Below are 20,000 nucleotides of genomic sequence, written 5' to 3'. Positions count from 1 at the left end.
AGGTCATGATCTTCTCTAGTTAAAGAAACATGTTTTCCAAATTAAAAATGTATGGAACAAGACGGATAAGCTAATATCATACCACTCCCAGACAGTGTTCGAGACAGCTATTTATGTGTTTGTCAAGTTATTTATTTATTTAGTGATATTGTATATTTGGCTGCTGCTCTTTTGATTATATTGCATGGGGTATGAATTAATTTATACTATATTGACATGCATAAAATAGCAAGAGCACACAGTAAACCACTGTTTGTACTCAACACAGCAGCCTGCATTTTATTTAACAAGCAAATAAGGTGCGGTCCAACTCTTTTTTCCCCCGTCTCCTAAAACGATGATAAATAAATAAGTCTAAACGAAAATAAAGGACATTAAATACCCCAGGCTCATTAGCTCCCGTTACATGTTTACGGTTTATAATACCCCCGTTAATTGGGAGATCAAAGGCAGCGGTGACTACCTCTTTGCATGGCTGAGGGGGCAGAGGACTCCAGGCTGGGAGATCTATTTCGGAGCCTAATTTGATGAAACTCCTCGGGCTCTTGGCGCTCCCACACCCAGAACATTGATTTGAAAGAGGGGTATTACCTAGCATTGCACCATGCTTCAAATAGCTGTTTGGCCGCACTCACCAAGAGTTTGGTTTATTGCAGAAGAGAATGTGAGCGATAGAATGAGAGGGGTGAAAAGAGGGGGAGAGAGAGAGAGAGGGATGGAGAATGGGACCACACCTTTGATTTGGTTAATTTTTGGGAGACTGTTTGGTAAGTCGTGGATGGTGTGACCATTTCTATACACCTAGTCTGTATATGGGGTGTTTTAAAAGCATCTTTAAAGGAATGGCCTGCTGTTAGATCACCTCATGAGATTCTCTCTCTTGTTGTCTAAGCACACATATGGCATGGAGCAGTTAGGTCTCTCTTTCAACCATCTTATGTCCGCTGTAAAGATCAAACTCACATTGTAATTTTGTTTTACAGTCAAAAATAAAAGAAGATTCTATAGCCAGTGCCATACACCCCATTACTGACCCCTTGGTTTCTTTGTTTTGGGCTTTATTTCTTAAAGAATGACACAAAATGAAGGTCATTTGTGGAAAGAAAGGGAGTGGACTGCTGAGGACATCTCTTAGGGAAAAAAAAGTAATTGGTGAAAAGGACTAATGACCACACTGACAGACAATATCCTTCTTCATTTATCACGGGGGGTTAATATCCTTTACTTTGACGTTAATTTATTGAGTGTCTAGTGGGCGGGATTATTGGACACCTTCCTAAGGATTGGTGTCACCATCTTTGGATAAGCTTTGGTGTTGCAGTTGCAGTTGCAGTTGCAGTGCCTTGGTGGTGCAAAAAATTTAACCCACTGAGTATCGAGGCACGGATTTGTAGCTGAGAATTGTGCACATAGGTTTTTGAAGAGCCCTGGCTTTTGATTTCCAACAACAGTGCTAACCTCTGGCATACAGATATGTAGTGTGTGTGTGTGTGTGTGTGTGTTTGTGTGTTTATGTGTGTGTCTGTGGGTGGAATTACTGATACAAGATCCCAGATCAAAATCAATGGCTCGCCGTTCCAGCCTTTCGTTCCACATGCTTGCCCAGAGCGGTGGTGGTGGCCTCCCTGGCGCAGTGCGCTCCCTCGTTAGCATTACACAGCGCGCAACTCAAGGCCTCTTCCCACAGCAATTCATCGCACCTTCAGGAATTCAAAGGATGCTCTCTCATTGTGTGTCAGCTCTCCCTTTTCATCTGCACAGAGAGAGAGAGCGCGACTCGTCACATGGTTTATCAAGGATCCGAGCTCACACTTGTCGTGTAGATGTTGTCATGGCATACATGCAGCCATGGATTCAAGGTTGCTTGGATTTGTAAGTGACAGCCAGAGAGAGAAGGAGAGAGAGTGAGTGGGGGAGAAAAAGAGAGAGAGAGAGAGAGAGAGAGAGAGAACTGGGAGAAAATGATCTGCCTTAGAAATCATCACAATACACAAAGATAATCTTAGTCAAGGTAATCTTACTGTATGTTCTTTGTCTTTAATGTACACACATACGTACACACACTGGCAAGGTTTGAATCTGCAGAAAGAAACATTTAGTGGATTTACAATAGACCATGGAAATTCCTTACGTTCCAAAACAATTATATGTCATGCTCTGTAAGCTGGAGGCAAAGTACTGCTGTAGCAATAGACTGAACAGCAGCTTGTTGACTGCATCAAATGCAGTTGATGCTTCAGTACAAACCATCTTTTTTCTGAGAAACATTTTTTTTAACTACTGTGAGACTTATCAAGCCTGGGAGAAGAACCATGCAATGTCAGTGCAGAGCGACACATTCCCTTTCCATCAGCATCGATGCAGAGCATCAACATCCCATGGCCCCTGATAGCTCTGACCAGTGCAGAACTGCCCTGATGCACCTCCCTGCTCCGTGGCCAGAGGGCCTTGCTGGTAGCGCCTATCTTCCTCCTGACGACAGCCATCAAACAGCAGCCGAATTGAAGCAATGGCCCTCGCAAGTGTTCGGATCTGCAGTTTGGAGACTGAGACGGATGACGGCCAGAAAGCGCCATGAGGTGCAGCGCCGTCACTTTAAAAATAAAAATCCCACATATTTTATTTATTTATTTGTACTTTATGATGCCCCTCTTCCTGGCACGCTGTGTTGGACGAGCGAAGAGCTCACTGGAGGGAGAGAGGTAGCCTCGCTTTGATTTTTCTGTCATGGCTGTTTATAATGATTAATGCCTCGACATGCGGCCACTCAGAGTAATTATGGTTCGATTTTTTTTTTTTTTTTTTTCACATACCCTCCTACTTCTCACGCCAACTCCCATGACGGGATGCCAGGAAAGCCCAAAGGAGTGAGAAGAAGTTTTTACACGAGTTTCAAGCCAAAATGGATATCAAGGGCCCGATCATGACATTTTAAATCGCATCGTCACTCGTCAAAAGCTTATTCAAATTTAGTAGGATGTCCAGTCCACATTGAGAGGGGTTTCGTTATCAAACGTCGAGCGCATGGTGCAACAAGGTGTTCCTAGGTTTTTTAATCAGTCATATGGGTGTGTTTGGGGCGTAACATCATTTAAACCAATGAGAATGACATCTCCGCAAAGGGCGGTGTCAAATAAATGCATCGGTATTTTGACATTCAACGGCGCATTTGAAGGAGGCTGCTTGTGAGACCGTATGGAATAGTCATTCCACTAAACCATGCTTCACTAAAACCTAGCATAGCCTTCATGCATTTGCACTCGTCTATTATTTGAACTCATTGGCAAAGTGAAACTAACTTCACCAAGGTGTCAGTCAACGACAAGACAGTTATATGCAGTTACTTTCACTATTGACTGACAATGGGTTACCATCGAAAACATAGGGTGAAAAAAGCAACACTTACCCAAATATTGCTCAAATGACTGAACAAAACAACATTTATCCTGCAGCAGAGTTGCTTATATGTGCGTCTTCAGCTGTGCTCCATACGTGTCTCTAACCTCTCCCCTAATCACTTTTAACCGTCATTACCAATTTGCAAATGATGGTGAATAACTACTCATAATGAGATGTACAGTATTTAATATCTTTATTCTAATTATGTTTCCCATTGTAATCGTGCAATTTGTAATGTTTTGCATGGACGTGCGCTGGTGTGCATTCATGAATGATAGAAGGATGGTGCACCTGCCAATATGACTGTTGACATTGTGCTCTTAAAATAACATAAACAACTCGCCATAGACTTTTGACCAGGTGTACAATAGAGATTTTTAGACAATGCGCCAGGCCACTCCCTAGGTTGTTAATTGCCACACCCCTGGGCGCATTGTTTAAAAAATAAACGTGCAAAATACTGAATTAAACTTTGCGCGGGTGGAAAACAAGTTTTACGCCATGCGCCAGTGTGCAAAATACAGCCCCAAATCTTTGAATGCTCTTTGAGTCCGATTCCACGTTGTCTTTGTCTGCAGACTTTGGTACGTGCACTTACACCCTTGCAGTGCTTCTGAAGGTGCTCACTTTTGTGTTTTAGTGGAATGATGCTCAAAATCAGTGCCAATTCGTCATGCGTCACTCGTCGACTCGTATCATTTCTCTTGTAATTGAGTAATATTATTCTAAAACTGAAGGCTAAAAAACGAATTGTTCCTCGTAAACCTTACTCTCCTGAACAAAAAAAGTTCTGTCTTTTTAGCAAGGCAACAGAAATGAATGCAAAAATACTCAACTGAATAGTCTTTTTTTTTTTACCCCTCCGGGGTGCAACAAGACACCGGATAATTAAAGAATTTCCCAGATCAATTTTGTTCTTTTGAAAACCTGAACCAGTGGTGCATATATCTTGTGGTGTTGTTGTTGTTGTTGTTGTTTAAAGGTTGGGCATAAAATAATATATTACCCTTGGGTGTGACCAGGGCTCTGACACACACCAGCCTATCACACAGTCAGCTCTCCTTCTCCATAAAAAATCAATGTGTTTTTGCCAGCGTGAATTGCTAATTTCAGCAAGTGTGATCACGTTCGTCATTTGAAATGCAGAGCAGAGGAAGGACGAGAGAGAAAGAGAAAGAGAAAGAGAGAGAGAGAGGGAGTAGAGGAGGGATTGTTTCATACAGTATAAATAGGCCAGCCTCTTTAATGCTTGACATTTCCCTAGAAATGTTTCTTATGATTACAAATTATGTTGCAAGTGTCAACACACACAGTAATAAAGAATTACTGTGGTTTATTTTCAATCAATAATTTGATGATGTTAAATTTCATACTTGTTATGCCACAATGAGGTGTGTGAGGCTAGCCTCGGCAGGATTTGGCCACTACCTGGCCCAGGTACTCTCAGGTTAGGGTTCTTCACAGTACATCTGTACTTCACAGGGTATAACGAGCATAACACAGCATGGATGAATTAGACATTATTTTGAAGTGTTCTATGCAACACCATGCAATTTCAATTTCAATTGTTTGGTGTGTGTGTGTGTGTGTGTGTGTGTGTGTGTGTGTGTGTGTGTGTTTGTGTGTGTGTGTGTGTATGTGTGTGTGTGTGTGTGTGTGTTGCCTTTTTATGGAAGCTTTGGTACACCAAAAGCTTGCACAAGAAAGACAAAAATCCATTCAGAATAGATATGGATGATTTTTATGTATATATATATCTCCAGGTCCCTCTTATCTCATTTCAAGTTGAGAACAAAGTGATTCTGTCTCCTCACTGGGAGACAGAAGTGTTTCCCTCTGGCAACGAGTTCAATAAAAACACGTCCTCGCCAAAGCTCATGACACCTGTATCTGATACCTCTTGTAATACCCCCCTCACGTGAGCCTTTTAAAAGACAGACACTCCCCCCTAATTGATTTAAAATCAACCCCCTGAGGCCACTTGCGAAATCAGACATGGGCAAGACATCGAGGCAAGAAACTCGCCATGAAAGACAGTATTAACTTCGCATTGTGCCATTATCATTAATGCATCTGTCTTTTTCCCCCTACATCTCTCATTCAAAATTAGAATAGGAGACGCTTCACGCATTTTAGCCGGCCGCCGGCACTGATCCTCTAGAATAACAGAAGCCACAGGAAGATGTAGCGCGCAGCCTCTCAATGGTGAAATATTTGATATGGTATTAGTTCTAGCCTGTGGTTTAATGTGTGGGATTATCTCGCCTTCGTCTGTATGTTCTGCTCTTGACCTCTCCTGCTTTGCCGAAGAGACAAGGAGAGAGAGAGAGAGAGAGAGAGAGAGAGAGAGAGAGAGAAAGAAAGAAAGTGAAGTGAAGGGATTCACTCCTCCTCAGGGCAGAAAGAAAGCATACGTATGATATGAAACAAATCATTTAATCATGAAATGAGAGGAGATAGGAGATGAGGGAAACGGCTCGCTTGACGTTCTCGGCCACTCGAGCTTTCCTCCACTCTCAGAGCTGCCGGCTGCCATGGTTGCGTCTCGTGTTGTTTTTGTTTGTGCATTTCCCTTTGTCTGTTAAGGAACTACTGAATAGGTTGGTGAATGTAACTGGGATTGCTGTTTGTACTGGGATTATACATTTGTATGAGATGAAAGGGGTCCTTTCTGAACTGGGATTTTCCCTTGAGTTTTAATTCTATTGTCATTAGAGAATATTTCTCATGGCAATATATAAAACAATTAACAAAAAGGTTTGACCAAGGATATTATTAAAACCATACATTGTTCACTGTGTGTATTATAGGCTGGACACAGTATATGTATGCTTTTGTTACATATCATTACATTACATTACATTACATTACATTACATTACATTACATTTGGCTGACGCATTTGTAACCAAAGCGACTAACAACATGGTAACAGTTAAGTTTTAAAGCAATTCTCTCAACAATTTTAGGACAATTTAAAAACGGTAGAGTACAGTAAGAGTAAGTGCATCAGTGAGTGTTGTTTTTAACAGTTGAGTGTCAGTTCAAGACGGGTGGTAAGTGCTAGGATCAACGGTGGTAAGTGCTAGGATAGATTTTGTGTTGTGTATATGTTTTAGACACAACTAAGTATCATCGTACTAAGTATCATAGTCTGCATATTTGTGTGTATGTGTGTGGGTATAAATGAGGGGACACACATTACAGTACGTTTATATGTATATCATTGTTTTCTCTGTATACTCTACAGTATCTTACACAATCTTACAATGAAGGAGACAGGGAACAAGTGAGAGAGAAAGCATTGTGTCAACATAGAAAAGTTTATGTGGTGTGTATAGAATGTGTGTGTGTGTGTGTGTGTGTGTGTGTGTGTGTGTGTGTGTGTGTGTGTGGGGTGTGTCTGTCTGTGTGTGTGTGTGTGTGTGTGTGTATGCGTGAGTCATGGTGTGGTCCACTGCATTCGATTAGTATTTCTTGCATGTGCTCCTTGCTGAAAAGGCTGTTTGCTGGGAGGGAGGATTAGACTCCTGTGGCGGCGCGATAAAGCCGGGTTAGCTCAAAAACACACACATAGCTGTTCACAGATCAGCCCGGACTGAAAGGGAGAGTGCTTAGCCATTTTGCTCTCTGACAGGTTAGAAGTTGTTAATGGACAGCAGTGCAGGCTGCAGTGTTTTCCCTTCTTCCTTCCTTCATTTTTTTAAACAGCTGGAAGTCCTTCAAAGGCATTAAGCAGTGAGGAAGGAGGTGAGGGAGGAGGTGAGGGAGGAGGTGAGGGAGTTGGGGAAAGGGAAGAGAATTGGAACAGGCAGGACGTGTTCAGTCACACCAGGTTGTTGACTTTTTTTTCCCCTTTCTTTGCACCGGGGAGATGGAAAGGTTGTAAAGAATGAAAGAGGAACTTGTGTCTGTCAATCCCTTCTTCCTGGCCCCCCTCCCTCTGTGCTCTGTCGTTCATGTCTGGTGGATGTGACGTGTTAACATGCCGGCGCTGGGGTGGTGTGGAGGACGCGTGTCCAACCGGACACACCTCTAGGAATCCCATTTGCTTGGGATGCATGGTCACTGGCTGGACGTGTGTGTGTGTGTGTGTGTGTGTGTGTGTGTGTGTGTGTGTGTGTGTGTGTGTGTGTGTGTGTGTGTGTGTGTGTGTGTGGCTGTCTGTCTTATCTCTCAGCGCTGTGTGTGGTACCTGTGCCTGTGTGTGCACAGTGCACCAGGGCACCTCTCCCTTTGGGCAATTTCCATGCTTCCCCACTCGCTTAATATTAAAGCTCTTGTTCCGGGCCCGGGCCCGATAATAGCGTGGCGCCGGCAGCCAAATGTTCCCCTGGTCACAGCTTCATTAAATACAGGCTTGCAGATTCTGCCCCGAGCCCTTGGGGGGGGGGGGGGGGGGGAGGAAGGAAAAACTTGTTACGTCTTCATTCACCAGTTGCCACCAGTCACACTCCACCCCCCCCCCCCATTTCTATTCAGCCAGCACCAAATCTATCCCAGCTCTTGTGCCACCATGTCTTCGTCACCATCAGAAATAACAAACGCTTGTCATTTCTAATTTGTCACTGGTGCGCCTCGTGTTTTAAATGTGGGTTTAATATAATCACGTTTTTAATAACGTTGTCTTTCAGGAATCCTTTCACTGCCTCTAATACTGCATCATATTCACATTCACTATTATTAATTATTGTTACATTCTTATATTGACATTCAATATGTATCACTGTAGATGAAAGCATGTGCAGAGTTCACTATTTAGGGAGGTTGGGATGTTGTGTGCGTCTTGCATTTTGTCTGCCAGAATACAAATTGAATACTAAGCCTCCTGGTTGCGTTGTGTCTCGGGTTTTCCTTTTTGGAGTCCAAAATCCTTTATTTATTTATTTTATTTTGCCACCAGAAGTGTGCAGCTGATAAAGGGATAAAAAATGCTTTGCCATACAGTAGCTTATCAAACACATGCAAATGAACTGTAATTAGCGCTAATTAACATTTCCTGTCGGTGCAGTGAGGGAAAAATGCCCAAATGTTATGAAATTGGAACGCCATTATCTTAATGGTTCTGTGAGGGGTGGATCCCAATTAGGATATGCAAATTGATTGTGTAAACGGTTAAATTATGATAGGCAGTTTATCGCGGGGCGGTGGATGGATGTGTCAAGGGATGGATGGGCACGGGGGTGTGTGTGTGTGTGAGGGTATGGGACTGGGGGGGTTAGGGATGATCAGTTTAAGCTCCAGAACTGATCCTGGGACTGGGAAATGTAATACCTAATATATCCAAAGAGCGCCATCTGCACAGTGATGCTTTGTTATGCAGGCGGAAGCTGACCCAACTACCCACCCACCCCCCAACACGTACACACACACACACACACACACACACACACACACACACACATACACACACACACACTCACCACCCACCAATTGCCACCACCCCAAAACATATCTGTATTTCCAGTTCAGTCTCTTTTCACTGTCTGTATGAACACAGAATTCCAGCAGCCCAAGCTGTGGGGCTTATGAAATATCTATCCACCATGTATTTGTTATTAGCCCAAGAGTGCAGCACAATTCATTGCACTCAGAATATAAGGCACTGCACCATAAAGCATTATGAGCTGCATATAATAATACAGGCCTGCTATAGATTTTAGAGTCTAACCGTGCTAACCCCCCCCCCCCCCTCCCCCAACTGACTGCACTATGCATCAGCAGACATTATGAATAGTGCACGGCAGTATATGAAACATTTTAAGCACATGTGCATAGTGTTCTATAATACACAGAGTCAGGTTTCTGCTCACAGAAAGAAAACAGAACAGAACAAAAGGAAACAGAATAGACATTGTAGCACTAACCAAGAAGACCTCTGTATTGGCCTGTAGGGACACTGTTTAGAATTCCAGTGTCACTGACCCCCCCCCCCCCGCCCCCGCTTTCACCCAGCTTCTTCTGTTTGCTCTCCACAAAGTGACCTTGCATTTGTCGTGGTGGTGATGGTCGTTTCGTAGCTGGCTGTAGCCATTAGCAGGGCTGACCGAAGCGTTAACCGCGTTGTCTCCCTCTTGGGTGCTGTCGGTGTTGTTTGTATGTGAAGCAAAAGGTGATTACTGACTGGCCCATGAAGCGCCACCGCAGAAAAATTGCTCCCCTTCACAAGAATCTAATTACTGCTGGACACTATGACTGTTTGGCAGAGTGCCCGTGTCCAGGTAGCGTTTAGCCAGTGCTTGAGGTTTGATGTATGCCTGTATAAAGGAGGGAACATCTATCACTGCACAGGGGTAGACAAAAAGGTGAGGGAGTGGTAAGAAGGGATAGAGAGGAGGAGAGGGAAAGAGAGAAGGGGGGTATGATGTGATGGGGGTAAGCCAGGCGATGCTGTGAGGTGAAAGAAGGCACAAGTGTCCATTCAGCAAAAGACAGAGATGTACAATGTGAATTGAAGAGTAGAGGGGAACCAACCATAGGGAGAGGGGGAGAGAGTGAGATAGATAGAGAGAGAGAGAGAGAGAAAGAGAGAAAGAGATTATTTATTAAATGTGAACATATAGAAGAATGTCTTTATTTTCTAATGTAAAAGCAGTTATTTTCTTTGTTCTTGAGAACTTCATTTTCTCTTGTGACGGGTAGTAATTCAACGCTTCGTTCTTCAGAGTGTGATTAAAAATAAACTTACATTGGTTCAAAAGGCCCTCAGGAAAATAATGAAATAGATGTATTGAATACATGTCATGTATTGCTGTAACAAATGACTATGATTGCCTTTTTCATGACCATTTTACAGAAATAATAATGGCCTGAGAACACACCCTCCCTTCATGGAGAGGCTATTTCTATTTCAGGACAGAAATTATGCAGACTTTGTATATGGACATTTGTTCTCATTCGTCATAGAGTTCACAATGATGTCAACAAACATTGTGTGTATTTGTCCTTCCTGTTATATATTGTATTGTATCTTGTATCAATGTTCACTTTTATAAAAAACAACATATATCTGTGGTATATCTGGCTGAAATATATCCAATATTTCCAAATTTAAAAAGATAAAATGCCTTCAGCAAGCTCCCTGATGTCTACAAAACATGGGCATCCACACCATGCAGTGATTCTGTCAGTGTAAGCAAATCTAGAAACGGACACCAGTACATGAAGTATTGCTGGTGTCTGAGGTAGTGTCCAACTGTGGAGCGGATTTGGCGTGGATCCGTGTCAAATCAGAGACAGGTGCAGCTAAGAGTCCCCCACTGCCCGTCGTCATGTAAGAGGGCCGCAGTACAATGCCAAAATAAAAGCCCAAAAATACACTTTCTGATGTCCTTAAATGGTAGTAGGAAACCCTAGTAAGAAAACCAGAAACCCTACTAGGAAACCCAGTTAACGACAACCCCAATGTCATTTTGAGGTGTTATCCTTAGACTAGTATTAGTATAAGTATATATACTCTTTTGATCCCGTGAGGGAAATTTGGTCTCTGCATTTATCCCAATCCGTGAATTAGTGAAACACACACAGCACACAGTGAACACACAGTGAGGTGAAGCACACACTAATCCCGGCGCAGTGAGCTGCCTGCAACAACAGCGGCACTCGGGGAGCAATGAGGGGTTAGGTGCCTTGCTCAAGGGCACTTCAGCCGTTCCTACTGGTCGGGGTTCGAACCGGCAACCCTCCGGTTACAAGTCCAAAGTGCTAACCAGTAGGCCACGGCTGCCTCTAGACCTAGACTAACAGAATGCTTTTCTTTTCTCTTACCACAGGATCTGGTCACCAATGTCTCTCCACGCATAGTGCGCGGCACAACGTCCGGCCCGGTGTTTGGCCCTGGACAGGGCTCCTTCCTCAACATCGAGCTGATCAGCGAGAAGACCGCAGCGTACTGGTGCCAGAGCGTCTCTGAGCTCAAAGCTGACTTCCCCCACAACGTAAGCCACTCAGTCCACCCTCATTCACCACCACACCTCCCCCCTGCATCATCTAAACACAAACAATGGAAATGATTGTTGTTTTGAATTGCCTTTACTGCTTCAGAGTGGACATGTTTGTGCATGCCTGTAGGCTGCCACTCTGAAGTAGTCAAAGGCGATTTTAAAACGAGTCAGAAAAGTCGAAATTCGTCAAAATTTCGGTGTCCACCACTTCATCCAAAACAAACCAGAAAAGGGACTCAAAATACCGGAATTATCCTTTAAAATTCCTGGTGTATGTGAAGCGACTCGTCCCTTGATCCAGCACCCTCAGATGTCAGCCAGCGCTTGGTGTGTTTGTGCTTGTTAATTAGCCCCCCATCCTGCACGCCACTTTCTGCCCGCTTGTTATGGAATTTAAAAAAATGATTTAAACATTAACTTGACGCAGAGTGCTTTATTATTCATTCTAATTTGATGCTCATGTTTGTTAATGGGAGCCAAATATGTATGATGTGTGTGTGTGTATGTAAGTGTGTGTGTGTGTGTATGAGAGTGTGTATGTAACCAAAAAAAGAAGAATTGAATGTTTTTTTCTTCTCAATGGTTGCATTATTTATATTAGGAGAACAGCATATGGCGGGCTGAAATTACTAAAATGACACGCCATTTGTTGCCTCTGAAGCTTTCTGTATTCATTTTCCTTAAAAAACACATGACAGTGTTTGCAATTTAAGAGCGATCAATTGATTTTCTTTTCGTTAACTGATTAGCTCCTTGATTACTTTAAAATGTGATGAAACTTACCCATGCTCATTTAAAACGTGTGTGTGTGTGACTGTGTGTGTGTGTGTGTGTGTGTGTGTGTGTGTGTGGAGTGATGAAATCCCCTGAGGTGGGTGTGAGATCAGTGAGCGAGTCACTCGTGTAATAGCCTCCTTTTCCTGGCTGCCGATGGAACTCAAGATCTGCCTGTCTGAATTAGCAGATCGCAGATATTCCACCGGATTACGCTGAGAGCTTTGTGAAATCACTTTCGTGCGGGCATGTGCCTCTGTGTCAGTTTTGAAAATGTGTGTGTGTGTGTGTGCGTATGTGTGTGAGAGTGCATTTGTGTGTATCAACAATGTAACGGAAGTGTTAGCACATGTTCATGCAGCGTTATAGTCCACTGTTGGCTTTTGTGCAGGCTTGCTTGCGTTGTGTGAAGGGGTTAAGGTGTGCGCTCACTCTCTCGCTCTCGCCCAGAGGGACTGGAGCTCCCTGCGATTGCCTGTGTCAACAGAAGGGGAGCAGGAGGGTCACCGTGCCCCTGGACCTGTAGGCTCAGGCTCTCCACGCTCGCAGTCCTAACACCCTCTAATACAGCTACTGCACCAGGGACTTGTGCTTTTCGCTCCGAGCTGCAAAAGGAAAGAAGAAAAAAAATCCCAACGCTCCTCACAACGTCCAATACTAACACCATTTTCCTGTGAACGTTGGCAGGTCAAGGCTCTCTGAGGCATGCCCACCCTCTTCTCCTCTCCCACCCCACCCCCCCCCTCCTTGATTGTAGCCTCGAACGGTGCAATTTCTCTCCGCTCCCCAATTACGTCCGTCACTGAGGAGCGGCTGCTTCACTGAATGAAGGAAGACAGTGGTGCAGAGACTCTATCTTTGCAGAGAGAGAGAGAGAGAGAGAGAATAAGAGAGAGAAAGAGAAATAAAAGAAAAAAAAAGCATTAAAATAGATCTTGTATTTTTATGATGGTGGCAGAGTTTTCCAGGTGACTGATCTTCGGTCTCTGCTTGAGGTTTGGGATGGAGGTGTCGGGGATGGAGGTGTTGTGGATGTGGGGGTGGGGGTGGGTGTGGGTGCAGCAGGCGGATGGGACGGTTTGGAGGAGAGAGCCAGTGGATGGTGCAGGGACGGGGGGGGGGGGGGGGGGGGGGTCATGGCTTCCACTGGCTCAGAGGCGCGTTATTGAGCTGATAACGAGGTAATCCCTGCCACTCGTAGAGGCACCGCGGGGCTCGCGCCGGTTAACTCCGTCGGCGCGCTGAGAGGCTTGATGCCCGGATTGTGTTTAATATACTGGGTTCTGCTTGGGGAGGGCGGGGAGGGCGGGGAGGTGGGGGGGGGGGGGGCAAGTCTCCCGCTTGCCTTGCAGAGGGAGCCTCCTCCGTGTAATCTATGAAGAAATGAGGAAAGGTCACGGGCTGGGGGGAGTGTTGGGGGGGGGGATACATCCACCACATCCACCAACTCTTCTGCAAGTTCAATTAAGCACATCATCAAAGACTGCAGTCTGAAAGTGTATGCCAGCAGCTATGTTATACTATATGTTTGAGCATATTTCATGATGTAGCTTATGTGATGTCGTCAGATAGTTGTAATTATGACAATATTGCAAAAGAATGACAATCATATCAAATGTCACTTATTATGCCAGTATGATTTGGTAAATCTCGACTGTAAATGTCAGGAAGTTCAGGAGCGCTCGCCTTTATTTGTGCTCTTTTCACCTTTACAGCAGTCTCACCCTCCTAAACCTAATACTGTGCAGACTCGCAAGTCTATGGGAGAGGAGGGTTGCTTTCCCCCAGCCACAAGAGTGTAATATCCCCCTTGAAAATTCAGTTTCCCCTGCCTTACCTCCAGCGGTCTGGGTGACAGGGGAGAAATGCTTGGAGGCCAGTTCTGCCTCTCACCACAGAAGTGCAGCTGAGAAATCATGTCCCACCTCTAATCCTGCTGTCAAAAGCCTGCCTGAAACAAAGAAATAATGGACACGGTTCCTTTTCAGCCACATTTTTTCACAGATTTAACACTGGAATTAAATGGAGATGGGGCGGAAATGAAATGGCGATGATCCAGGTAATATGCTTAGTGCATAAAAAAACAAACAAAAAAAAAAAAACAATGAGGAATAGACAAGTGCAAACATAAAGTTCAAATAAATTCTGAGCCTACCTGGGCGTATGTCTGCATTCGTGAGGCTCAGCCCGTGGTGAATTGGACTTCGGGGGGACATTACGGTGCGGCTTGTCCATATATATCAGACTTCCGTCTTTTATTTTCCCGATTACTTAAAACGAGGAGGCAGTAATAAGAGGCTGCCCCTCCCTAACCTGCTTTATGGTGAGCTTATTGTGTGTCTGGGGGAGAAAGAATGAAAATGGCAGTGCCTAATCCAGCCCCCACCAGGGCCCTCAGCTAATACCCGCTCTCTGATGTTTTTATTGTTTTAATAACGCTGGCACGCTGGCAGTGGATTTGTCCTGATCTTGTAAATTATAAATATTGATTTTGTGACTTTGGAAAGAAAGGGCGAGGGAGCTGTTTTATTTACTTTGCTATTTATTTTTTTTGTCCTTACATTTTTTTTTTCTTTTTCTGTGTTTGAAAAGACAAGATAATGGCTTTCAGATCCATTTTATAATGTGCTGAAACAAGACCTTGGCACTGAAATGTTTGTGCACGCTTAAAATGGAGCCTGAGTTTGAAGGCCACAAGGTAATGCACAGTGTATCAGTCATTGTTACCACTGTAATCTCACATTCTTCCCTTCCCTCTCTCTATTTCTCTCCCTCTCCCTCTCCTTCCCTCTCTCTCTCTCCCTCTCTTTTTCTCTCTCTCTCTCACACACACACACACACACACACACACACACACACACACACACACACACACACACACACACACACACACACACCAACACACGCAAACCTACTTACTCTTTCTCTGCCTCTCTCATATTTGTCTCTATCTCTCTATTTCTTTCTCCTCTTTCCATCCTCTCTTTCTTTTTTCTCTCTTTCACAGATCGTCATCTCCAGTATAATGTGCAGCTACAACAAGGCTGATTGGACAGAGCTAGCTCAGATGGCCGAGGTAAGCCTTTGTTGTGCTAATGTCCTTACAAACGCAGGCCCCGCCATTGTCCATGGGCCCGCTACACAACCCAGCTCCGTTTAGCACCACTAACATTGGCTTCCTTTAATGCAACATTGATGACACAACAGTATTTGACCTCATCAGCGAGTGGTGTGTGTGTGTGTGTGTGTGTGTGTGTGTGTGTGTGTGTGTGTTATGTGGTGGGTGGGTTTTGGGGGGTTGGGGGGGGCAAAAAAGGCCACATTTGCCTCTTGTGCTTACACACCCCAAATATTGAATGACTGGGAAGCAATCCTGCATTTGGACTGGGCAGTGTTTAGTTAAACGTTTATCAGGCCTGGCTGGTGGGGGGCTGCCAAGTGTGTGTGTGTGTGTGTGTGTGTGAGAGAGAGAGAGTGAGAGAGAGAGAGAGAGAGAGAGAGAGAGAGATGCCATTGTGGAAGTGAGATGCTGACTAGGAGGAAATTAAATGATAGGGAAGAGAATGGATGTGTGTGTGTGTGTGTGTGTGTGTGTGTGTGTGTGTGTGTGTGTGTGTGTGTGTGTGTGTGTGTGTGTGTGTGTGTGTGTGTGTGTGTGTGTGTGTGTGTGTGTGTGTGTGTGTGTGTTTGCATTTGCAGTTTGTGTATGTGTGCATTTTGCACATGTATACTGTGTGTGTATGTGTGTGTTTGTGTGTATTCTTATACATTACACTTGTATATGAGTATGTGTGAGTATATGTGTATGTGATATATGAATGTTTATGTATTTTAAGGTATGTGTTTGTGTGTGTGTGTGTGCACTCCTGTATGTGTGTGTGTGTGCATGTATTTGTGGCTTGACTTGTCAGTTTGCTCCGATCTCCAGGCTCTCTCCTCTGCCCCTGTTTTCTCTGCCGGTGTCGGTCAAAATCAGCTCCAATAACAACCAAACTCTAAAATTGGCATCTCCCGTCTATTTACTTTGTCAAGCTACACACCGCCATACGTGCAAGGCTTACACTTTTTTCCCCTTTCCTTTCCAGTTGCAGACCGGATATTTCCATGCAGAATAAAACGAGGCAGTTTGGTGACCCGCAAATTAATCATAGTTGACTCGCATATCTCAGACGCTTAATTGAGCACAGAAAAAAATGTCAGAAAGTAAACAGGCCCACGTGTCAATGTGTTAATTCTGCTATCGATTTCATTGATGCTCCGCTTTCTCCCGCACCTCATTAAAACCAACCTGTCAAGGCAGGCCCAACCCTTCCCCCCCCCTCCACACTCTCACCCCATCCATCCAAACCCATCCTCAAAACAAGACAGATGCCTGGAGCTCGCCTCTCTCTCTCTCTCTCTCTCTCTCTCTCTCTCTCTCTCTCTCTCTCTCTCTCTCTCTCTCTCTCTCTCTCTCTCTCTCTCTCTCGATTCCACTCCACAATGCCCCTGCTTAAGCTTTGTGATGTTAGTGTTGTTAATATCAAACTTTAGCTCAAGGAAGATAGTTAGCTAACGGAAGGTTGCAAATATGAGAGTGTTCAATGTCACTCCTCCCAAACATCAGCTTATTCTGTCTGAAACGTATAATTGTAACGCTAAAGTGACTATTCACCTTAGTGTTAAAATGATAAGTTTCAGGCATAAGCTAGGAGTGAGTACTGTGGTGTTATGTAATAATGGCTACAGATTTAGGATAAAGCCATCCTCAGTAGAGAGCAGGACCAGTGATATGGAAAAGAAACTATTCTCATTCCTTGGACATTTTTGTAAATGGTAGCTTTGACCGCTGTGGGGAATGTTTCATTAACGTTTCTCAACTGCTTCCTTGGCTCTGATTAGTGGAACAGAAATGGGGGGCCAGTGCGGCAGAGCTAACTGACCGGTACCTGACCGCTTCCCGAACACATGGCTGAAGGACATCATAAAGAGCCTCCCCCTCCACCCAATTCCCCCTGCGAGCCGTGAATGACCTGCCTAACCGGTGTACTGCAGTGCCGCTACCTGTTCCAGGAAGTATGGAATAAAAGAGTTGGTTGCCACGGCAACTCCATTTTCAAGCAGAATCAGCCATTCATTTCCACTTTGAAATCTGCAAGGGAACACTTAACACTGTTCCTCGCCTAAGGATACTAGCCTACTTAAAAGTTTTCCTTCTCTTTTTTCCCCTGTTTCAACCACCCCATGCGAATGTGTCAGTCTGAAATATATATATATATATATAAATTGGCCTTCAAATGATAGACTTTTAAATGATCCTGTTTTTTTGCCGCTACTTTTCTCTTTCTCCAACCAAAATCCCTGCCTCGTAGAAAAACATTACATCATAACCGTGCGCCAGGGGCTTTCATTCATAAATGTCAAAGTCACTCCATGAGCTATTCATATTTAATTCGTTTTAAAGGCAGCAGAAGTGGGAAATGCTGCATGGGAGGATGAATGCCTTGAACACTTAAAAGCCATCATCACAGCAAACACATGTACAGCCAGAAAGGCCTCACCCTGGCCTCTTTGTGAGGATGGATCCTGCAGAAAACCATGGATGCCTTGGGAGCTGACAGCAAAATGACCAGCCCAAGCTGATTCAATTATTTTTATGCTTTTGTGAGTTAGCTTTTTGTGCTATTTATTCGTTCTAAATGTGTGACACTATGGAACCCTTTCCCATTATATTCTCGACATCCATTTAGTAGAAATGCATAATCCATGCCCGATGTTGGTTCCTTTTATTTGAATATCTCTTAGTAGGAGACATATTTCTCAGGGTTGTGAATCTCTCTCTCTCTTTCTCCCTCTATCTCTCTCTTTCTCTCTCTCTCTCTCTTTCTCTCTCTATCTCTCTCTCTCTCTATCCATCCGACCCTCCTGTGCTCTTGTGATGCTCTCCTTCGCTCATCTCTTATCACGTCCCCTCGGCCCCATTCCAATCCCAGCGCTCGTTCACACACACACACACACACACACACACACACACACACACACACACACACACACACACACACACACACACACACACACACACATAGGCCCACTCGCCTCGCTTGCAGATTACGCTGTTTGAGCAGCCACGCAGCCGACGCGGGACGCTCGCCTTCTTCCCATCCGTCTCTCTGTCTCCCGCCATCTGTCCCTCCGCCAAGCGCCTATCTCCCTCCATCCCTCTCTCTCTCTCTCTCTCTCTCTCATCCCATCCCTCTCTCTCTCATTCTCAGCTTCCTACAGATAGGACTCTCCTAGCACAACCCCCCCCCCCCCCCCCATGAGATCAAACCCAACCTTGATGCGCCCAAAGTGTGTGACAGGGGTAGCGTGTGTTTTCTTTATCAAGCAGGGAGTTGATAATCCATGCCAAAGGTAGTGTCAGATTTGATATGTACCTGCAGCAGGCTCAGTGGTCCTTTGGTGAAGCATGTCCCTCTATCGCTCCCTTTATCTCTTCTCATCCCTCTCTCTCAGTCTCTTTCTTTCGTTCTCTTCTTCCTTCCCTTCCCTATGAGTCGGTCCGCTGTCAGGACTTGAGGTGGAGGAGGATTGGCGAGATCGGTCCTATTTTCTCCTCCTCCACACACAGCAATAATAATGTTTAGGCACAACATGCATTAATATTTACGCCTGTGTCGGGCCCTCATTTCCCATACTCCCTGCCTCACTTTATGAATTGCTCATTTACAATTCATGCGGCCAGGCACACAGTGTGTGTGTGTGTGTGTGTGTGTGTGTCTGTGTGTGTCTGTGTGTGTCTGTGTGTGTGTCTGTGTGTGTGGAGGGGTGGGAGGGGGAATGGGGGGGTTTGTCTCATTGGCTGTCGACTGGGCACTCCTAAGCCTGTGCTCGGGGACTGTGGTTGGTGTTTACATCCATGTGTGTCTGCTAGGGAGGGATTAGGATGGAAAGGTTTACAGCTGTGATGGTAAACCTCTTGTTCCCTCAATCTCTGTGTCTGTTTCTCTCTCTCCATCTCTCTCCAACACTCTCTCTCGCTCTGTGTTTTTCTCTTCATCCCTTTGCTTCTCTTTCCCTCGCTTTCTTCACATGCAGCGATGGAGTGGACAGAGGAGGAGGGCACTGTGTTTGTGTGTGTGTGTGTGTGTGTGTGTGAGGAAATGGGGGTTCCTCTTTTGCTCAAGCTCAGAAGATGCATGTCTGACAAACTGCCTGTGTTGCTTTTTTTCCCCCACCGGATTTGTTTCTTTTTTTTAACTGTATCTCGCTCTCCTGCCCCCCCCCCTCTCTCTCTCTCTCTGTCTCTCTCTCTCTTTCTCTCTATCTCTCTCTCTCTCTCTCTCTCACTTGTTCCTAGCACGACAAAGCCGCTTATTCTGATCTGTGATGATAGCGCCTAATGCTTTGTCTGCACGGCCCTTTGTGGTGATGAGGAGGAAAGAAAGAGAGACAGATGAAAAATGAGTGAATTGAAAGAAGAGAAAAGAGGAGAAAACCCAGCATCTTCTTTTGCCTCCCCCCACCACCCTTCCCCATCATCCCTTTATTCACCCTCCCCTTCCTCCTCCTCCCTCCCTCCACCCTCTCTCTCTCCCTCCCTCTCTCTCTCCCTCTCTCCATAAAGGGCTTAGGGAGAAAGGATGAAATTAAACATTATTGATAATTGGCTTTGGGATGCCGATGCATTGTGTCCATTTCTGTACCTGCGTTTGCCCCCCTAATTGAGCGTGAAATCTGTCTCCTAATCCAGCCCTAGCAGAGACCCCCTCCACCACCACCACCTCCCCTCAACCTCCACCGCGCACCCACCCCATGCACCACCACCATCTCCACGACCCCCTAAAGCTGACGATGATAAATGGCTTCATCTAGCCTCTTGCTCCCCTGCACTTTTGTGAGGCTA

General features: G+C 44.9%; 1 protein-coding gene across 2 annotated transcripts in view; it reads left to right on the top strand.

Moving 5' to 3' along the window:
* Positions 1–20,000, top strand: part of LOC143130921 (dihydropyrimidine dehydrogenase [NADP(+)]-like) — a 157,461-nt gene that overhangs the window by 92,983 nt on the left and 44,478 nt on the right. For both annotated transcript variants that reach the window (XM_076290207.1, XM_076290206.1), the window contains 2 exons: positions 11,171–11,335; positions 15,123–15,191. In XM_076290207.1, coding sequence (XP_076146322.1) covers positions 11,171–11,335; positions 15,123–15,191 — 234 coding nt within the window. The remainder of the gene's footprint in view (positions 1–11,170; positions 11,336–15,122; positions 15,192–20,000) is intronic.

Source organism: Alosa pseudoharengus, unplaced genomic scaffold, assembly GCF_046254945.1.
Source record: "Alosa pseudoharengus isolate Yale_2024_CS ecotype anadromous, Long Island Sound unplaced genomic scaffold, YU_APseudo_1.1 YU_APseudo_1.1_scf_18, whole genome shotgun sequence".
Classification (NCBI taxonomy): domain Eukaryota; kingdom Metazoa; phylum Chordata; class Actinopteri; order Clupeiformes; family Clupeidae; genus Alosa; species Alosa pseudoharengus.
Note: the sequence above shows the minus strand (reverse complement) of the source record. Positions and strands in the feature narration are given on the sequence as shown.